This window comes from Crocuta crocuta, unplaced genomic scaffold (assembly GCF_008692635.1).
Source record: "Crocuta crocuta isolate KB4526 unplaced genomic scaffold, BGI_CrCroc_1.0 scaffold149, whole genome shotgun sequence".
Taxonomy (NCBI): domain Eukaryota; kingdom Metazoa; phylum Chordata; class Mammalia; order Carnivora; family Hyaenidae; genus Crocuta; species Crocuta crocuta.
In genome coordinates, this window is record NW_027551561.1 from 2,568,842 (window position 1) to 2,590,513 (window position 21,672).

The window sequence follows — 21,672 nt, forward strand, 5'->3', positions numbered from 1 at the left end:
AGACCGAAACAGGCTCCAGGCTCCGAGCTGGCAGTCAGCACAGAGCCCGACGCGGGGCTCGAACCCACGAACTGCGAGATCATGACCTAAGCGAAAGTCGGACGCTTAACCGACTAAGCTACCCAGGTGCCCCTGATGATCCCCATTTTGTAGCTGGGGAAACTAAAGTGCTGGGGGATCTATCTAAGTACAAATGGTTGCTATGTTGCAGAGATAGGATTCGGCTTCAGACCTCCACGATTCCAGGACCCAAGGTCTTAATGCTCACACCATACTGTTTTTTTCCATAACTCAGGAAGGCCATCCGTTTACAAAGAGTATAAAAGTAGTTGGGAGGGGCGCCTGAGTGGCTCAGTCGGTTAAGCGTCCGACTTTGGCTCAGGTCATGATCTTGCAGTTCATGAGTTCGAGCCCCACGTCGGGCTCTGTGCTGACCGCTCAGAGCCTGGAGCCTGCTTCGGATTCTGCGTCTCCCTCTCTCTCTCCCCCTCCCCTGCTCATGCTCTGTCTCTTAAAAATAAACATTAAAAAAAAAAAAAAAGTAGTTGGGAGTTCTTGTATAAAAGTAATTGGGAGTTCTTTCAAATATAAAAAGTAACTGGAGGGTGCCTGGGTGGCTTAGTTGGTTAAGCATCCGATTTGGGCTCAGGTCATGATCTCATGGTTCATGGGTTCGAGCCCCGCGTCGGGCTCTGTGCTGACAGCTAGCTCAGAGCCTGGAGCCTGCTTCGGATTCTGTCTCTCCTTCTCTCTCTGCTCCTCCCCCACTTGTGCTCTGTCTCTCCCCCTCTCTCAAAGATAAATAAACATTAGAAAATTTAAAAAAATAAGTAACTGAAATTGGTTAAATGTTGCTGTATACAGGTCTAGAGAGAATTTACTTTACTGAATATATGAGAATCATTTATCACTACATGAACAGTTTGCATCTAAACATGTTTTTCAAGAACTAGGGGCTGAATATTATTGTTTTTGTTTATTTGTTTTAATATTTATTTTTGAGAGAGAGAGAGAGACAGAGCATGAGTGGGGTAGGGCAGAAAGAGAGGGAGGGGCAGAGAGTGAGGGAGACACAGAATCCAAAGCAGGTTCCGGTCTCTGAGCTGTCAGCACAGAGACTGATATGGGACTCGAACCCACAAACCATGAGATCGTGATCAGACACTTGACTGAGCCAACCAGGCGCCCCTTATTGTTTTTATTTTTATTTATTTAAAAAATTTTATTATTGAGAGACAGAGAGAGACAGAGCACGAGCTGGAGAGGGGTAGAGAGAGAGGGAAACACAGAATCGGAAGCAGGCTCCAGGTTCTGAGCTGTCAGCACAGAGCCCGACATGGGACTCGAACTCAAACCATGAGATCATGACCTTAGCTGAAGTCAGATGCTTAACTGACCGAGCCACCCAGGAGCCCCTCTTTGCTTGCTACTTTTAAGAGGTCTCAAAAATAATCAGTCTCTCTGCTCCTTCTGCCTGGACCCTTTTCTCCTAGTCCTTTCAAACCCAAGCTCTGGAAGAAGCCTTCTCTGAGCATCCACTTTAAAGCCAATACTCCCAAGATGCCTGGGTGGCTCAGCTGATTAAGTGTCTGACTCTGATTTTTGGCTCAGGTTGAGATCTTGTGGTATGTGAATTCGAGCCCCACATCGGGCTCTCACATACTGGTGTAGACCCTGGTTGGGATTCTCTGTCTCCCTCTCTCTCTGCCCCTCCCCTGTTTACTCTCTATCTGTCTCTCTCAAAATAAATAAATAAACTTAAAAAAGATAAAGCCATTACTCCCTCGTGCCCCTAAGAGAATTCTTTCACAGAACATAGTTTTATGCCGTTTAGCATACTTAAGTTAAAATCATCTTCTAGTTTGTTACCTCATATATAATCTGTCTCTTCTTACTAGAATGTGAGCATCGTGAAGGAGAGGTCTTTTCTGCCTTATTCACTGGGGTATACCTAAACCCAGCACAATGTCCGCGTACTTAGTAGATGCTCAACAAAAATGTTTTAAATGAGTGGCTGAGTTAGGCTGCCAGGTCCTTCTTTTGTCCCCAAACAGAGGAAATGAGCAGTTTTATTTCTCCTGTGTAAATCCCTAATAGAAAGATGTGTTTGCTCTCTGACAAAAGCCAAAAGGAAAAGGCCTTATATCAATTCATCTCACCTGTTCTGCTCCCACCATGCTAATCGGCTTGCACTTGAAGAGGTGGGTGATGAACTTGGGAATGAAGGAGCTGTGGATTAAAAAAAAAAGGGGGGGACAAATTAGGCTTAATTCTCTCTTTGGTAAAGGACTGCAGAAACTTTTGTTTTGTTTGTTTTTTTGAAAGTAGGCTCCATGCCCAGCACGGAGCCCAACTTGGGGCTTGAACTCTTGACCTTGAGACCAAGACCTGAGCTGAGATCAAGAGTCGGACACTTAACCAACTGAGTCACCCAGGTGCCCCCAGAAACTTTTTTTTTTAAGACCTTATTCCTTCTATAAAAAAAATTGAGAAATTGACGTAGAGGCTACTGTGGCCTCCCAGCATCCGTTGCTTTCTTTTTCTTTCCAGCCAAAGTCCTGGTTTTACTTAACGTGGTCTTGAGGTGATAGGGAAAAGTTGATCCCTCCTCAAGTGCAGAGGTGACTTCTAATTGGCCTTAGGCGGCCAGAGCGTGGCATTCCCTTGTTGACTGCTGTTGGTCCTGAGAGGGGACACGATCCACGCTGGACAATCTGACTGGAGGAAAGGACCTCATTGCATGGTCTGGGCAAGACTTTCTCTCCTTCTTCAGGGTATTCTGGTGTCTGAATAAAACATCTAGAGTGGCCATGTTACTACCATTCTAAGGATGAAGCCAGCCTCAAGGAGAGCAGGGGAATACGGAACGTGGGTCCTTAATGACATTGCCGAACCACTGAATCATCCATCTTTGGATGTGTCCTACCTCTGATCTCCTGGTTACAAGAAATACAAAGTTCACCTGATGATGCTTCAGTGAGATTAAGTCAGGGCTTCTGTTATTAGCAGCTGAAAATCACCCTGACGGACATAATACTGACATAGTTATAGGATGTCAAATGCAAAGACCGGAAGTAATTGCTAAGGGAGTAACTGTCAGAATAAGGGGGAAAATACATGATCTCTGAAAAATTTACCGGGGACTAAAGGGCAACTGGTTTGGGGAAAGGAAGGAGTAATTTTTATAGATCACAAGGCCTTTTTTAGAATCAACTGCAGGGCCTGAGTAGGGAAAACTGAGTTGTACTGGTACAGAACGCAAGGTGTGGGAACTAGAAATGCCAGATCAAGGCCAGATCTAGACCAGGCTGGCCAGCGGGACACAGGGCCCATGAAGGAACGATGAGAAAACAGGATGTGGAGGTCAAGATAAAGGCTGGCTGGCACCCTCATCGCCTACTCTTCAAAAGCTGCTCTCAGGCCTGTGGCTCCACCCACCCTCTTGGGCCTCTCTGTACTCTCTCCTGGACACTGCATCCGCTCTAATACCCGCCCAAGTACTGGCCATCTCGCTGGAACGGCACTCCCCTCAATTCCAGCACAGCCAGGACTCGGCCCCACCCTGGAACCCAGGCTCAGCGGGCCTGATCTCTTTACCCAGAATCCAGGGGTTAACCCAACACGGCCCCTCAGCCTTCCCTCCCAACATCCAACCAGCCCCCAGCCCTTCCCCTGCACCCCTTACCCACCCTCCTGACCATGCTCACCACGGCTGCCCCTCCCCTTCCCACCTGAGCTCTTACCCCAGTTTCCTAACTGGGCTCCCTGCCTTCAGCCTCACCAACTGTCAAAGGGATTTCTTTCAGATGCCAGTATGCTCAAGACCCTTCCCTGATTAAAATTCTTGAAATGGCTGCAGACACTGCCTTCCTTGACTGTCCTGGCTCTCTGTCCCTAGCCTTATCATGCTAAGCTGTGGCACCCTGTGCTTGATTCTGCAGGCCATTTACTGCCACTGAGACTTTGCTTCCACTGCGCCCTGTGCCCAGAGTGCCCTTCCCCACGGCCTTGTGGGTCAGTGCCCACACAGCTCTTGCACCTGCTCCAGGACCTCTCTCCTTATGAAGCCTCTCCTCAGTCACCTCCCCCATCCTCTACACAGAGTTCACAGACCTCTAGCCTATCACAGAACCTCCCTCACTATATTACTTGCTTACATGTTTATTTCCCTCCACTTGACTGTAGGGTAAATGAAGACAGGGACCGTATCTGTTAAACCAAAGCACTTAATTCTACATCTGGGACATAGAAGGTGCTCAAATGACTGCATGTTAAAGAAAGGATCAATAATAACAAATTAAAACGGTAGCAGCTACCACTGTTTGAATGTCAGCTTGGTACCAGCATGGAAGTTTACACATGACTTCTCATTTTATCCTCTCAACCACTACTAAGGGATTTGTTTTATGATTGCCATTATTGAATGGAAGAGAATTGGCTTAGCGAATGAGGGAAGTTGCCTGTGGTTCAGATAGTTTTAATCGAGTGGTGATCGTGATATCGAAACAGGAAAAGCTGTTGTTGCTTCAGCGACCAAACGGAGGCAAAAGGAACCATTTATGGCTTTGCATTGGTGCAATAAGAAAGGAAGTTAAAGGGAAAGAAACCTAAACTCTAGAGATCTGATCTAGGGGGAGGCCTGCTGATCAGGAGGTACAGCAGGGGCTCTATAGGAGGGATTCTTCAAGGGCACCTGGGTGGCTCAGTCAGTTGAGCTTCCGACTTTGGCTCAGGTCATGATCTCACAGTTTGTGGGTTCGGGCCCTATGTTGGGCTCTGTGCTGAGAGCTCAGAGCCTAGGGCCTGTTTCAGATTCTGTGTCTCCCTCTCTCTCTGACTCTCCCCTGCTCATGCTCTCTTTCTCTCAGAAATAAATAAAAAAACATTAAAAAAAAAAAAAAAGAGGGATTCTTCAGTGTTCTACACCAGAGCCAGGCCAAACAAAACACATGAGGTTGAATTCGTGACTAATCACAATGGTACACAGTTTATAACCTAAGTTACTTCTCTCTAGAGTAGCTTGGGTTGTACCCTTGAATTGGCTCTGTGTGCTAGTCCACAAGGGTGGGGTGGGGAAAACTTAGGGACCAGAAACATGTCCTGGTGGGGAGAGGTCCCGGCGATGTGATGGCTAAGTGCCCAAGGCTGCTCAGCCCCCTGGGGCAGTGCTGGCCACTGCTCTTGCTGCGGAAGGATCTTCTCACAGCGCCACCTCTGAGGTTTCCAGTCTTTTGCTGGGATTTACAAGGATGAGGAGTACCATGGATTAAATCAGAAAACTGCTTTTTCTATCAGAGGTTAAACTTCCAGATATGAGAGATGGGCATCCTCTTCCTAGCTCATCCAGTAGAAGCTCAGCAAGAAAATCAAAGGGCTCTGAGAGAATGTGAGGCTGATGTCGGGACCAGCTTAGTAAACGGACTCACTATTCTCTTTAACATTGGTTCAGACCTCTGTGCAACCACCCTGGAGATCCTGAGCCACAGTGAAATTGTATGGAGACATTGAATCCACCAAGGGCACAGGTGGTGTCACGGTGTAATTTATCAGCAATGCCTTTAACGCACACTGATGAGCGCTCCGAGGCTGTAGGGAATGTCAGTTCCCGGGTCACTGGCCACACTGCAAACGTTAATGACTCCCTGGGGAGGCTACCTGATCCTTCTTGACAAACTGGAAATGAAGCTACTGCCACAAGGCCTCCATAACTGTTGTTCCTTAGGGTTGGTTTGTGAGGGAGAGAGAAGGCCTTAACTGAATACGAACCGGGGGAGATTTGGGGAGGACAGAAACTTGAAGCCCTAAATCCCCCTTCGGAACTTGGACAAGGACAGCCTAAATACAGTAGCTTGGAACGGGCCAACCTTCCCGGAGCCCTTCGTTGCGGTGTGTGCCAGAACGCCTGTCTGCTCGAGGGCTGGAGGCGGCACTGACCCTCTCCGGCGCCTGGTCTCGGGGGAAACGAGGCTAACTGGCACAGGCCCAAACCATATCCCCACTTCCGAACATCAAGCCAGAAATGGCCACACACGAGGATGCAGCAGCAGACAAGCAGTGCCATGTTCGCTTCATCTCCTTTGGCAGTGGAGCTCCCCGACTTGCTCTTCCCAATTTCTAGTACCTTCCCTGGGATCGGGATGTCCAGAAGCAGATCAATTCTGGCAGCCCCAGTAATAAGTACTATGGGGAAGGAGGAAGAGAAGGCTTAAAAGAAGTAGAACTGACCCTAAAAAGAGTTTAGAATCTAGTTGGAGAGACAAAAAACATAAGAAATGAAATCACTGAAAAATATTTTTAATTATCCAAACCTGTGGGGAGGCAGGGGCACTGTTATGTCCACATAATCCCAAAGAACAGTCTCCCCAGCTCATCTGAGTGTGTCTTCCTGTGGCTGATGACTATGTTGCTGTCGCTGTTGTCTGCGACTTCAAGCAGTGCACTTGGAGGCACCAGAGCAAACCCCCGCTGGGCAGTGGGACCCCGGGACCGTGAGCATGCTGCTGCTGAGGGCGGCCCACAAAACAGCCCCGCGATGGGAATGCTCCACGACTTACTTTGCAAATTTGATGCAGAACTGAGTAAAGTATTTCCGGGTGGAGGCCAGGTTGTCACGGATGATAGGGACATTCTGCTTAATGTGGAGAATGACAGAGGTGACATAAGGGCTCTGGTCCCCAACGTGCTCCACATTCTGCCACTGCATCTGAAAATGGGGATACAGGAGGACAAGCCTTTAGATCCTTCGCAGGAGAACAGTCTTCTGTGTTACCCAGGACAGGGCAGGCGGAGTGGCAGTGAGGCCGGAGCTTGTGGTCGCGGCCGCCATTTTATTTCGGGCCGTTTGTCCTACCCCGTCTGTAGTGGCTGACGATGACCCACCTTGTCCTTAGCGGTGAGGTGTGACTCGGGTACCTTTTCCCGCCCGGAGCCCTCATGCTTGCACTGGCCTTCCCTGCCCAACCAAGTGGCCAACGTGCAAGGGAAGCCTCACCAGGCGGGAGAGCTGGACAGCACCGATCCGTCAACTGACCCACCAGGGAAGGACTGGGGGGAACCGGGGAGGCGCACCCTTTCTGAGCAGGTTGGTAGCTTGGGAGATCGGAGGGCTGGCTGGGCTAAGTGAAATGAAACCTGGTCGAGAGTACTCGGGCCTTTCACTCAAGTAAACTGTAAGGAGGTGAGGATTTGGAAAAAAGGGAGCAAGAAATGATAGGATGGGGGAGACATGCTTCAAAATAATCTAGGATCGGGAGGAGGAGATGAAGGGTTAGTGAAGCTGGGGGATGGGTCTGTGAGGTCTGTGATACTGTTTTCTCTACTTGTGTACAGAATGGAAGTATTCCATAGTAACACATTTAAACCTTACCCATAAAACCTTCGAGATCACGCGGGGGTCTTGGTCCAGGGAAAGGAAAGATGTCTGGGAAGTACAAGGGGGGCACAGGAGAGGGCAGGGCGGTGGCATGCGGACCAGGGCAGGCAGGAAGCACAGGGGCAGTGTGAACGGCAGGCGTGGGGCACGCCGGCTTCACAGAGAAGGACCTGAGTGGTCCCTGGGCAGGCCGGCGGCACAAACGAGGGACCCGCTCAGCTCAAGCTCTAACCACCTGAGGAGAATCAGGAGAAACGCTCTGGAAAACATCTACACTAAAACAGGGCAAGAAGCAATACTGTGGGGCCTCTCCCCCTTGGACACGTACAGGAGAAGAGAGGCAGTGGCGGCACCCAGCCTGCCCTGAGGCTGGCAGCAAATGGGCACTTTAGTCCTGAAAAGAGCAGGAATGTGCTGGAGGATTCTGCTGAGTCAGCCTCTCGGAACAGAGCTGGGCCGTCTATTACAAAGATCCTAAGCCAAACACAAACCATGTAATATGTTCGCAGAAGGGGGGCGGCAGCTCTGAGGCCTTGATGTCTCTGGCAAGAGAACACTATTTTATACAGCTCTTGGGGAAAGGAAAAATTCAATACGGAGGGAACTCGTTTAAAGGAATCATATTGTACATGGATGACTCCCCAGCTCCTGGGAAGCTCGAATGGCTCCATGGTTTGTCCTCATGTTTCTTCAAATCAGCAGATGTTTATATTTGAAAACTTTAGGTACGTGTGAGCATAGAAAAAAGCAGGAAGGAACCTCTGTCTTCATTTTAGAGATAAGAAAACCAAGGCCCAGAAACATGAAGTCTTATGAAGAGGTTTCACAACAAAGTGCCAGATAGAAAAAGGTCTCTAATTTTTCACTGGGGAAAATTAGGAACAAACCATGGAGAAACAGTAGAAGGTTCTACTATGAACCGACTTTATATTCTATTGTTTTATGTGTAATGTTTTCCTTATTATCTTTTTATCCTATGCAAAAGGCTTAGAGGCTAGAGCCTATTCAAAAGGCTCTAATCCTAGAGATTTGACCCACCTGAACAAAAAGCATCCTAGGTGAAGCTAAAACATGGAAAGAGCCTAAGTGTCCATCAACAGATGAATGGATCCAGAAGATGTGGTTTATCTATACCATGGAATACTACATGGCAATGAGAAACAATGAAATCTGGCCATGTGTAGCAACATGGATGGACCTTGAGGGTGTTATGCTGAGCGAAATAAGTCAGGCAGAGAAGGACAAATATCATATGTTTGCACGTATAGGAGGATTAGGAGGAACTTGACGGAGGAACAAGGGGGAGAAGAAGGGCGGAAATGGTGGGGGAAAGGGAGAGAAGCAAACCATGAGAGACTCTTGAATGCTGACAAAAACTGAGGACTGATGGATGTGGGGGGAGGGGGGGATGGGCATGGAGGAGGACACTTGTGGGGATGAGCACTGAGTGTTATGTGGAAACTAATTTGACAATAAACTAATAAAAAAAAAAAAAAAAAAAAGCATCCTAGGTGATCTTACAGGAGCTCATGAGGTAAGGCCAGAATTGACAGATGCTGCTCCTGTCTGAACCTCACCCTCTCTTCCCTGGCTCTGCGGCACCGCGTGGAGCAGAGTGCCCTGTGGAAACACAGCAACCCGGGGACAGAGCCTGCTGCTCCTTCCTGCACCTGCCATGAGGCTCTTGCACAGAAATGACTACTGTTTTCCAGGTAGGCAACATTTGACACTTCAACATCTCACAAGGTTAACACATAATTGTCTACACATTGTAGTTCTCCATTAACAGAAGACAACCATAAAGGGAGGTGGCGACGCACCCTGTCATTGATTACAAAGCAGCTCTGAAGCAAGATAAAGCGTGGGACGTTGGACTTTGAGTTCTCGCTGGTGGGCTAAGCCCTCTTATTGGCCATGTCAGTATGTATCCACATTTGGAATATATATGAAAAGATCTGATTTGGTTTAATAGTTAGCCGGTGATAACTCCACTGGTCAAGTTAAAAGAAGTATTAGTGGGGCGCCTGGGTGGCTCAGTCAGTTAAGTGTCCGACTTCGGCTCAGGTCATGATCTCATGGTTTGTGAGTTTGAGCCCCACGTTGGGCACTATGCTGACAGCTCAGAGCCTGGAGCCTGCTTCGGATTCTGTGTCTCCCTCTCTCTCTGACTCTCCCAGGCTCGCACTCTGTCTCTGTCTCTCAAAATAAATAAACATTAAACAAATTAAAAAAAAAAAGTGTTAGCAAAAGTCAAGTAGATTTGTGATTTTAAATTTAAGTCAGCTTAATGACATAAGAAAACTATTCATTCACTTATTTATTTATTTATGAGAGAGGCAGAGAGAGAGAGAGAGGGAGAAGGAGAAAGAGAGAATGATTGGGGCAGAGAGAGAGGAAGAGAGAAATCCCATCAAGCGTGGTTTGATCTCACAAACTGCAGGATCATGACCTGAGCTGATACCAAGAGTCAGATGCTTAACTGAATGAGCTATCCAGGTGACCCATGTCAGAAAATAGTTTAAAGTACTAGAGAACAATGAAAGTTGACACTGGCATTACTATTTAAAAAACCCTGTAAAATGTAATTAGCAGCGATTCTGTCCAGTCACTGCCTTAGATGGTTGATGCTTGCCATCACCCGTCCCAGATAACTTGGGGGAGAAGCTGTGACCTGAATGGCCCAAGACACTGATGTTAGGACCCGCCATTCGCAGGTCACTTTGCCTGGTGATTCGTATACATTATCTCACTTACTATTCATGCATGAGCTCCTTTGGTGAGGAGGAAAGTCAAAAAGCTCAACGAGGTTAGGGAACTTGCTCAAAGTCACACGGCTGGTAAACAATAGCATGGAGACAACCCAAGTCTGTCTAAAACCCAAGCACTACAACACCAGGCTGTTTCCCAGATGATTATTTAAAAAAAAAAAAAAAAAAAGGGAACAAAAGCACTTCCTGGGCCTTAATGCAAGCCAAGCCCCGTTTCTCAGGGAGAAGCTAATGAAATACACGGTGTTCAAAACAAAGTTCTGTGTCAAAAAAGGAAACAAAAAGTAGCTTGCACTGGAAGAACAAACATCATGAAAAGCCATCAGGAGAAATAAGGTTCCGACTTTTCCAGGTAAACTCTGCATTTGACATTCACCCCTCTAGGGATACCTGCCTGCTTCAGCTGGAGAAGCATGTGACTCTTGATCAATGGTTGTGAGTTCGAGCCCCATGCTGGGTGTACAGGTAACTTAAAAATAAAATCTTTAAAAAAAGAATTTACCCCTCCCTACTTAAAGTCGCCCTCTTGTGCTTTTAGTGTAGGTGGGGTTGCATAATACTGCTACTATATGAACAACAGGAAAGACAGTTTGCAAAAGCAGCTGTAACTAAGATACAGGATGGAAAGAAACGGCACCCAAGGAAATGGTCACACTTAGCTACAGGGGAGGCTGTGGGGCCGGGGGCACAACCACGGTTTCTGCCACCTGAGGAGGAGTGTGTGACTGATGTTAATGCTTCACAGGCAGGGCTGAGGAGATAATCGTAGACAGAGCTCCTTGTAGCACAGAATTCTGACCAACTCACCAATTGGAGAGCAGAGCTCCAAACTAGCTTACTTTGGAACATGGTTTTCTCTAGTGCTATATGAAGTTGGAAAGAAGCCTCCTGAGCAACTAATTTTCCCCGAATTCAGATTCCCACCTGTTCATTTGATCATGGGACTACAGAGACACAGAACATAGACTGAGGCATGCGGATTCTGGGGACATTTCAGGCAGATGGAGCGTAGGGTTATGGTGTGGGCTGCTGGGCCACTGGCCCCAAGCACCGACATCTGCCTGGGCACACACACATACTCTACAGCTTGTCTGGGGTTACTTTTACTCCTACAACAAACATCTGTGGCATTTATAGCTTCCTTGTGCATGCAGAGCACTGGATCAAGCACTGTGTGGGGAATTAAAAGGGGGAAGGAACGTTTTTTGAGCACGTACTATATACCGAGCATCATGTGGTAGACCTCTCCACATGAACTTCCTGCCTACAATAACACAGTAGAGGAGGCTTTATAGGTAAGACAGGCGTGAGGACAGTGATTTGCCCAATGAGCAAAACTGAGAAGTTAGCAGGGCTGAGATCTAAAATTGGTTTGTCTGACTCTGAAATCAATGTTTTTTCCATTTTACCATGTTGCTTTCCAAAAGAGTATTCCCACCCTAAATGAACTTGAAATTAGCTGAAGGAATTGGAGCAGGCAGAATCTGTGTATGGGGCTGTACGTGTACAGGTGATGTGGTAGTGGTGATGGCGGTGCTGAGGAAGAGGATGCGCGTGCCTGGACTCCAAGGGGCAAACCAAGAAGATCCAGAATAGAAACAAGTAACAAAGGCTCTAGGATGATAAATACATACTTTTTTTTCCTACTCACTGCTAGGCCGATGGGAAGGTGAATTTGTATAACCTTTTCTTAAATACAATTTGAAAATATCTACCAAAAGTCTTGGCATTTTACACAGCTTTTGATCTCTCCAATTCCCTTGAAGGCAATGAATCTGAGGCTAATAATTATGAGTGCTCAGAAAACACGCACATGCACACACCCACACATGCATACATGAGTTGTCCATTGCCAGACTGTTTAAATGTGAATAATTGGAAATAATGATCAAAAGAGAGTTGATGGCATACATTTTAAGGAAAGGACTCCACTGGAATACTTAAAATGAGGAAATGTGGAGTCTGCCAGTCCTGAGTTCTAAAACTGTGCAAGCTGCTAAGTGTGTAGCTCAGGTAAGTTACCCAACCCACCTCACCTCCCCGAACCTCCGTTTTCTTGGCTATACACCTTGGGGTGATAATTCTGTAATCCACACAGTTGTTGAAAGATAACACGTCGAATGCTCTTAACATAGTGCCTGTCAGGTATTAGTTCCATGGTAAATGTAAATTGTTGCTACAATTTTAACAACAAACACTCTGTCCGTGGAATTTAGCAGCTCTGGACTAAACAACACAGAAAACTATTAAAACCTGCTAAATGAGAAAAATAGTTATAAAGCTGTATATAAAGTATGAGCTTCTATTTAAACACTATATGTGGGGCGCCTGGGTGGCTCAGTCGGTTAAGCATCCGACTTTGGCTCAGGTCATGATCTCGCAGGCTGTGGGTTCGAGCCCCGCCTGAAGCCTGCTTGGGATTCTGTGTCTCCCTCTCTCTGTCCCTCCCCAGCTTGTGCTCAGTCTCTCTCGCTATCAAAAATAAGTATACACAGGGGCACCTGGGTGGCTTAGTCGGTTAAGGGTCCGACTTTCGCTTAGGTCATGATCTCGCGGTTCGTGGGTTCGAGCCCCACGTTGGGCTCTGTGCTGACTGCCGGCTCAGAGCCTGGAGCCTGTTTCAGTCTGTGACTCCCTCTCTCTCTGACCCTCCCCTGTTCACGCTCGCTCTCTCTCTCTCTCTCTCCTAGAAATAAATTTAAAAAAAAAACATTAAAAAAAAAATAAGTATACACAAAAAATTAAAAAAAACACTGTATGCATAAAAGACTGACGTAAATCTATTGGCTGGACTATGAGTGATTTAAATTTTCTTCTTTTTAAAAATCTGTCATTTTTTATATAGTTTTTTATAATGAAGCTGATTTGCTTTGGTCATCATGAAAAAAAGAAATCTTTTGTAAAAAAAGATGTGCTTTGATTGTTAAGTGGAAGGTGAACTTGAGGATTTCTTAACCATGGAGTTCTGCGGGCCTCCTGAAATAGATTTACATTTTAATGACAGAGGAAAATGAGAACAGATTTGAGCACTGTTCTAGCCATTTCAAAATGTCTTTGGGGGACAGTAATGTGGCCTCCTAGATTAGTACATGTTCACAGTCTTGAAACCTAATAGAAATTACATGCCAGACTGTAAGGAAATTTAATTTGTTCAGTTTCTTCTTTCTGGTTTTTTTTCTAAAACTACTATTAAGGGGCCAAAGCAAAGTGTGTCTGATCTTGGACAGAGAGTTAGATTCTGTGAGGAGCCCCAGGAAAAAGGACGCAGTGAGGAGGGGACCATGGGACCAATGGTCCCTTTCTCAGGAAGCCATTGTAAAGCCTAATTACAATGGCTAATTGCTGAAGATTTATAGAATTTACATTTAAACTACAGAAGTCTTCGTATTTCTCCTAAAGCACTACAAATAATTACCTCTTCAAGAATCTAGAGACTTGGTTTTATTTCTGGCTTCACCGTTACAAGGCTTAATATGGTTTTGGGTATATTATGAAAAAGAAAACAAACACACCAGAATGAAGATTTCTTCCTTTTCAGTGAGAAATATGCAAACCAGGCTGGAACACCTGGGTTGGCTGCTCAGCGGATTTTCTCCCCTGGGGGAAAGTCACGGTGTCAGATTGAGAAAGACTGAAGACGAATATCTAACAGGGTGCCTGTGAGTGCCCAAAGACTCAGTATGGTAAGCATGACGATTTTCAGGAACCCAGCAGCACCGGGCACACATTGACTTAGGGCCCTTCCACTTTTAGGCTAAGTTACTTAAGCTAAGTTTGCTTCAGTTTCCACAGTTGCTCACTATGTATGTATGGTGTAGTATAATCCTGCAGAGAGACCAACCTGAATTTGGATCCTGGCTCTCCCACATGCTATCTAAGAGGTCTGGGACAAGGGACTCAACTTCTCTGAGTTTCAGTTCCCTTATCAGTGAAAGGGAGAAGGAAATAATAGAGGTACCTTATACATTTATTGTCAGAATTAAATGAGATCCTGCATTTGGGTGCTGATACCTGGTCAAGTGCTCCATAAATGACCACTATTATCTCCTAGAGCTCATCTAAGAAAATAATGCAACATGGTAGGGAAAAATGGTCTGAAATTTTGATATACCTTATCTACAACATTACTGTAATCTCAAAATTACCTTTTCAGAGAGACCACTAAACTCTTACCATATTTTACTTCTTTCACACGGGCCGGGTCTGTTTAAGGCTGTTCCTGTATTTTCTACCAAACTTTGCCACTTTGTGTTTTCCTCTCCTTTTCTAGCAGCAGGGCTCTCGCCCACACGTGGGGGGCTAATAGCTAGAAGTGGGCATTTCCTACTTCTGATCTCCCTTCAATCAGCTCCAGGATGCTACTTGTTGAAGTCAGGAGCCCTGCTGTTGAGTACTATCAAGGAGTATCATATCTTCAACAGTACTTATATGTGCCAAAAGGTTTCAGTCTCTGATCCTGCCATTTCCTAAAGAGATACTCTATGTCTACCTGCTCTGTCCAGCTAAATCAGTAGGGTTACCTGTGTCTCATTTTGTCACCATTCTTTGGTCAAATGGGTGTCTACAAACTTTAGTTCTTTCTTCTTCCTGCCCTCTTTACCGTCCAAGTCAGTGAGGGAACACTACTGTTAAGCTATGCCACGGAGATCCAAAAGTGAGCAAGACACAGCCCTCAAGTTGTTCAAAGCCTAATAGGGGAAACGGATATAAAAACAATTGTATGACAGACTGGAGAGGTGGTCTAGGTACTGTGGTGCTTCATGGAGAAGGACACTGCAGGGAAGACAAAAAATGGTGACACTGTATGAGATCAAAATGGTCAAACAATCTTGAAAAAGAATAAACTTGGAGGATTCATGCTTCCGGATTTTAAAGCTTGATACAAAGCTGCAATAAGTGGGGTGCACTGGTGGCTCAGTTGGCTATGCCTCCAACTTTGGCTCAGGCCATGATCTCATGGTTTGTGAGTTCGGGCTCTACTTCGGGCTCTGCGCCGACAGCAAGGAGCCTGCTTTGGATTCTGTCTCCCTCTCTCTCAAAAATAAGTAAACATTAAAAACTCCCAAAAAACAAAACAAAGCTGCAATAATCAAAACAGAGTGGTAGTGCTGGCATAAAGACAGACATATAGATCAATGGAATATAACCGAAAGTCCAGAAATAAACCTGTATATCTGTGGTCAACTGATTTTTGACAAGAGTGTCAAGACCATCCAGTGGGTAAAGAATAGCCTTAACAACAAATGGTCCTGGGACAGCTGCATATCTACATGCAAAGAAACAAAGCTGAATCCTTATCTCACATCATATACAAAAGTGAACTCAAAATGCATTGAAGGCCCAAATACAAGGGGTGAAACTACAAAAAGCTTAGAAGAAAAATACAGGTGTAAATCTTCGTAATTCTGGATTAGGCAATGGTGTCTTAGAACACCAAAAGCACAAGCAGCAAAAGAAAAACTATGAAAACTAGACTTCAACAAAATTAAAAACTTTAGTGTTTCAAAGTATGTAAGCAAGAAAGTGAGGGGCCCCTGGGTGGCTCGGTCAGTTAAGCATCCAACTTCAGTTCAGGTCATGGTCTTGCAGTCTCATGAGTTTGAGCCCCGCGTTGGGCTCTGTGCTGACAGCTCAGAGCCTGGAGCCTGCTTTGGATTCTGTGTCTCCCTCTCTCTCTGCCCCTCTCCTGCTCATACTCTGTCTCTTTCTCTGTCTCTCTCTCAAAAATAAACAAAAAATAAATAAATAAAAGAAAGTGAAAAGATACCCACAGAAAGGGAGAAAATATTTACAAATCACATATTTGATAGGGAGTGTTAGTTATCTTGACTATAAAAATAACTTTTACAACTCAACAATAAAAAGAACCCAATTTAAAAATGGACAAAGGATCTGAACTGACATTTCTTCAAAGGAGATACACAGATGGCCAATAAGCACATGAAAAGATGCTCAACACCTTAGTCATCAGGGAAACACAAACACAAACTGAAACCACAATGAGATAGAATGGCTACCCTGAAAAATAAAGCACTGGTGAAGATACGGACATTTTAGAGCCCTTGACTGTTGCTGGTGGGAAGGTGAAATTTGTTCCAAACATCACCATCCTTCAGGGTCTGTTTCAAAGGCCACTTCCTTAGGAAGGCTTTCTTCGCTTTCCCACCTGATGTGAACAGAGAGATGAACTCTCTCCTCTTTTAAAGAGGGCACATTTTGTACTTTTCTCATGTACTGATTTCCTCACACCTTATATTGCTGTTGCCTGGGCATTCCTCTCAACTCAGACATTCCTTACCCATGTGTTCTGGAATCTAAGCATTGATTCCCATTGATTGAGACAAGGTCCATGTCTTTCCCGGCCTTGCAACCCCCAGCAAGGAGACTGAGTATGAACTGAACTGTCCAAATAGCAGCAAAAATGGTGGAATCAGAGACAGAAATAAGCATGATCACACAACAGAAGTTTGAAAAAAATCCCAGAAGAAACTCCACAAAACAGGATGCTGGCACAAATAACAAAGAGTGTATGTTGAATCAATGTGTGACCACTCAGTTTGTTTATATCTGGTCATTTTCATCACATGGATCTCATTTCACTAGAACTGCAGAATTCAGACAAAGAGCTACGGCTTCCCAGCTGCTGTGCTCCCTCGTCTGTGGTTTTCCTAGGATATAAACAAACGATTCTGGAGGTATGGTCTCTGTTAATACTTGCTGTTGTGGGTCTGGGGGAGAAATGGGTGGTGGTCGGGGGCAGTGGGTGAGGGGATATTTGAGGGAAATCCACTAATGAACTGACAGTTCATATAAGCAACACCTGGAGTGTTAAACCCCCTACAAGTGTTATTTTACTGGGGGAAAAGACCCACTCTTCCTTTGGTAAATGTAAAAATTCTTCTACCAGCTGCATTCTGATGTAAAGTGTGTGGCAGTTCAGCAGAGATGGCAGCTGGAACAGATCAGATGCAGGATACGGTGATGTTCACCAGCAGCTAGGGGATAATCAGAGCCCAAAAAGAGCCATGTTCCTTTAAGAAAATGGGTGAGCCCCAATCTGCCTGCTCATGTTCCGCTCGTAAACAGAGAACACTGGAAATACACGCACCCATCTGATTGGCGGAGGCATCAGCTTTTTTAATAGAAACTCTGTGACATCAGCTGTGCATGACTCCCCACTCTGCTTCATACAACCCTGCAGACTAAGTTTTGGTTTTCATCCTATTTTTGTTAAATATTTACAATCTACTACAAACCCCAATTCAGACCAAATGTGTGCTTATACAACCTTGTGACACGGCCACCGCTCCCGACAAGAGCACCAACATCTATTGGCGCCGGGCCAGCGGCCCTCTTCATGTTCTGTCCCGACAGCACTGGGCAGCGAAGGGCCGCATTTCACACACTTGCGTTCACTTGGGCCCAGAGGGGTTAAGTCATTTGCTCAACGCCCCCAAAGGAAAAATGGGAACAGTTAGGTCTGTCTGACTCTGAGGCCAGTGTTTTTTCCACTGTACTCTGCTACTGGCCAGGAGGCTCTAGAGAGGTTCTTTCTTCAGAGTTTAAGAATGCTACAAGAGGGGCGCCTGGGTGGCTCAGTCCGTTAAGTGTCCGACTTCGGCTCAGCTCATGATCTCACAGTTCGTGGGTTCGAGCCCCGCATCAGGCTCTGTGCTGACAGGCTCTGTGCTGACAGCTCAGAGCCTGGAGCCTGCTTCAGATTCTGTGTGTCCCTCTCTCTCTGACCCTCACTCTGCTCACACTGTCTCTCTTTCTCTCTCAGAAATAAATAAAACATTTAAAAAAATTTTTTAAAAAGAGAATGCTACAAGAGTCTGATAATTCGAGAACAGTCACTGGCAAACATTTTCTGTAAAGGGCCAGACGGTAAATATTTTTAAGCTTTTTGAGCTGTATGGTCTCATTACTTACTTACTAATTAATTACTTAATTCTGCCGCTGTAGCACAAAGCACCCACAGATAATATATACGTGAACAGGCATGGCTGTGTTCCGATAAGACTTTACAAAAACAGGCAATGGGTAAGATTTAGACTGCAGGGTGTAGTTTGCTGACCCCTGCTCTAGAAATTCTAGAGTGGACAGCTTTGTGTTATTTGGGTTAAGAAGCAACAAAGAACTGCCCATTTCCAAGGTAATTAACCAACAAACAAGAGATTCTTCTAGATCCTAAATTGTCCAAGCACTTCAGGAATTTATATTCTTTTAGGAAGAAAAGACACAGGCACGTGAAAGCCAAATAGTAATGCCAGGCAGCATGTGCTAAAGGAGGGGACTGGGGGCTCAGGACTGACTGATGGGCCACCATGACATTAGTAAAACGAAGGTCTCCAACCCGGTCAAATAATCCTATACTGATACCAGAGCTGGGACAGAGTCAGAAGTTACTGCCGTAAGCACTAAGAAAAACACCCGTTCTGGGGAGATCACATGAAAGTTTTCAGCATGTGTCAGATGCTAAACAGAGACCTCTGCTTTGGACTTACCAAACGCACCTGCTCCCTGTCTCGTTCTCAGAGGACAAGCAACTGGCCTAGGTACGAGATACACTGATCTGGAGGTCTTCTGGCCTCCTCCCCGCTGATACTCGAAGCCGTGAAGAACCTCAAGGAGCCATGGGCTAGGGCTGGCAGAGGGACCCTCTATTCCTCCTGGAGGAATAGAAGAGGCACTTCCCCAAGCCTTACCTTGCTCATGGCAGTCAGGGCAGGGTCGCAGGCAGCATCCAGATCCTGAACCAACAACTGAATGCTGCTAGAGATGACACTGCAAGTGAAACAAATCACGGTGGTCACGACTTTAAAAGGCTAACTTCCTGAATGACCGACATGGCCCCCGCCAAATCTTCTAGGGACCTGTGTCAAAATTAGATTCATCATTCCTTCAGAAGAACTCGAGTTTGATTTCAAAAGGGAACGGATGACAAGGAGGAGCCTCTCGGCTCTTCACTGTTGCTGTGTGTCCTGGCCTCTGTTTGGCTGTGTGCCCACTGAGTCAGGTCACAAAACTCCATGGCGAATGCCCCTGCTCCACATCACGTCTTACTCCAAAAGCACCTGTTTGCCCAAGATGTTTAAATCAGAACTTGAAAAAAAAAAAAGTTGAGAAGAGGAGAGGAGCGGACTTAAGAAAAGAGAGTCTTGACTTTTTCTTGGGAAGTGGCTGGTGTGCAAGCCGGGGCCTGGCCTACCCCAGTCGCACTTACCGACCACAACAAATGCACCGCAGGCAATACAGGCGGTGGAAGGGCTACCTTGAGAAGGCTCTCCAGCTGAACCTCTCGGATAGACACCCTCGACCCCACCCCCACCCCCAGCTAAAGTCAAGCCGCTTACACCCAGCGGGTGGGGACTTGGGGTAGGGGGCCAGACAGGAGGCCCTGGACTTGACCTTCCTGCAGGGACAGCCAAGGGAGGACTTCTCTTTTTGTTAGTGTTGGGAGTGCAACGGTGGAGACCCTTTGCGCTAAATATGACTGCTTCTGAGGAGCCCGCGCAGGAGGCACTGACTTCTAATGCTTCGTCTTAGTGGCTCCTGGGGAGTCATCCGGATTCAACAGGGGAGGCCCTGGGAACCTCTGAGGCTTGGTCGTCACCTACGGCCGATGGCCTGAGACACGCTGCTTTGTGAGGGGCAAAGGGCCGGCCTTAAGCAAATATGTGCAAGGTACATACGTGCTGAACGTATCCATTTCTCCAGTCAGATTGATTCGTTCAGTCAGACTCGCATCAACTTTTTCTTTGAGTTTTTCTTCTAGCTATTAACAGTAAGAGAGAAGAACACGCTTAACGATTATCCAAAGGAGTGCCGTAAGTAGCAGTACTTAATGGGTCCCAAGTTTGAGGAGTCAGGTGCAACTCCAGACACTTGTCCTGTAAGGACTCATTTGATCCTCATAGCCCGAGAAGGAAGATCCTATTATTATCTCCATTTTACAGAAGAGAAAGTGGATGTGTGACCTCCCAAGACAGGGTGTGGTGGGGTCAGGAGTCAAACTTCCTGGAGAACCCGTGCCCGTCACTGGGCTGCACTCAGTTCTTATGACACGCAGACAATTCACTTCACTGATTTTATTAAAAACTGTATTTTTTAATGTTTTATTTATTTCTGAGAGAGAGAGAGAGAGAGAGAGAGAGAGAGAGAGAGAGAGACAGTGTGAGCAGGGCGGGGTCAGAGGGAGAAGGAGACACAGAATCTGAAGCAGGCTCCAGGCTCTGAGCTGTCAGCACAGAGCCCAACGTGGGGCTCGAACCCACAAACTGTGAGATCATGACCTGAGCCGAAGTCAGACACTTAACCGACTGAGCCACTCAGGCGCTCTTCACTTCATTTTAAAAAAGACCGCAGTTGTCAGGATCCTCCCTGCTCCTGGAACTGCAGGCTTGCTCAACAGCACTGGAAGCCTCTGGTGGTGAGTGGCAGTAAAATCCGTGCAAGTATTCACGGAGGGTGCTGCTGTGGGCCACCCACCATGTTAAGGTGCCAGGGACACTCAGGTAAACAACAACAAAAAAACCCAGTCTGCCTTCATCAGCCTGTAGCCAAACACTGGATATGCTCCCAATGGCCTCAAAGAAAAAAGACAACTGACTGGGGATTGTAAACATTTCCAAGCACCCTGGGAACTGACTCATCTAGCACTCCCAAAGCTGCTGAGTACACAAACTCTAAGAATAATGAATGTTTCGTCTGAAATTTAAAAAATCCTCTTAGGGATGTGTAAATTAGTGTACCTTTTGGAAGGCAATTTATTCAAAAAGCAGAAATTTAACTACACTCCATCTAGAGATATATTGCAATGAATAACAAGGACAATATACAAAGATATGCGAGTATTCTTTGCAGTGTTCACTAATTCAACCAAAATTTACAGAAAGCCTGCTTTGTGCCAGAGCAAATGAGTTACTCAGTGAACAAAACAGGTAAGATCCTCTTTTTTTTTTTTTGTAATGTTTTATTTATATTAGAGAGAGACAGAGTACAAGCAGGGGAGGGACAGAGAGAAAGGACAGAGAGAAAGAGACTCTGAAGCAGGCTCAAGGCTCTGAGCTGTCAGCACAGAGCCTGCCATGGGGCTCGAACTCATGAACCGTGAGATCATGACCTGAGCTGAAGTTGGATACTTAACTGACTGAGCCACCCAGGCGCCCCAAGATCCTCTTTTCTTAAAGCATACACTCTGACCTTGCTTACATTAGTGACAAATTGGAAAGAGTCCACACATTTATAAGGGACAAAGGGAGCAAATGACAGCACAGGCCTACAATGCTTAAACTCTTCAGAGATCTTTTCCTGTGATGCTGAGAATAAAATCCAAACTTCTAACTAGCTGAGAGTGGGTCCTGTCAGGTTCTCCGGCCCACATCTTGCTTTCCCCTTTGCCTGCTTGGCTTCATTTACTCTGAAGGCTTAAGGTTCTGGAACTCACCAAGTCTCTCCCCCTCAGGGCCTTTATACTTCCCACCTCCCACTACCTCTCCCTGAAACATGCCTTGTCTACCCCTCAAACCA

General features: G+C 46.1%; 1 protein-coding gene across 1 annotated transcript in view; it reads right to left on the reverse strand.

Moving 5' to 3' along the window:
- The window catches only part of VPS53 (VPS53 subunit of GARP complex), a 136,290-nt gene that overhangs the window by 17,766 nt on the left and 96,852 nt on the right, over positions 1 to 21,672 (reverse strand). The window contains exons 16-19 of the mRNA XM_077749623.1: positions 19,836 to 19,918; positions 18,849 to 18,927; positions 6,555 to 6,703; positions 2,160 to 2,229 (exon numbers count right to left, since the gene is read on the reverse strand). Coding sequence (XP_077605749.1) covers positions 2,160 to 2,229; positions 6,555 to 6,703; positions 18,849 to 18,927; positions 19,836 to 19,918 — 381 coding nt within the window. The remainder of the gene's footprint in view (positions 1 to 2,159; positions 2,230 to 6,554; positions 6,704 to 18,848; positions 18,928 to 19,835; positions 19,919 to 21,672) is intronic.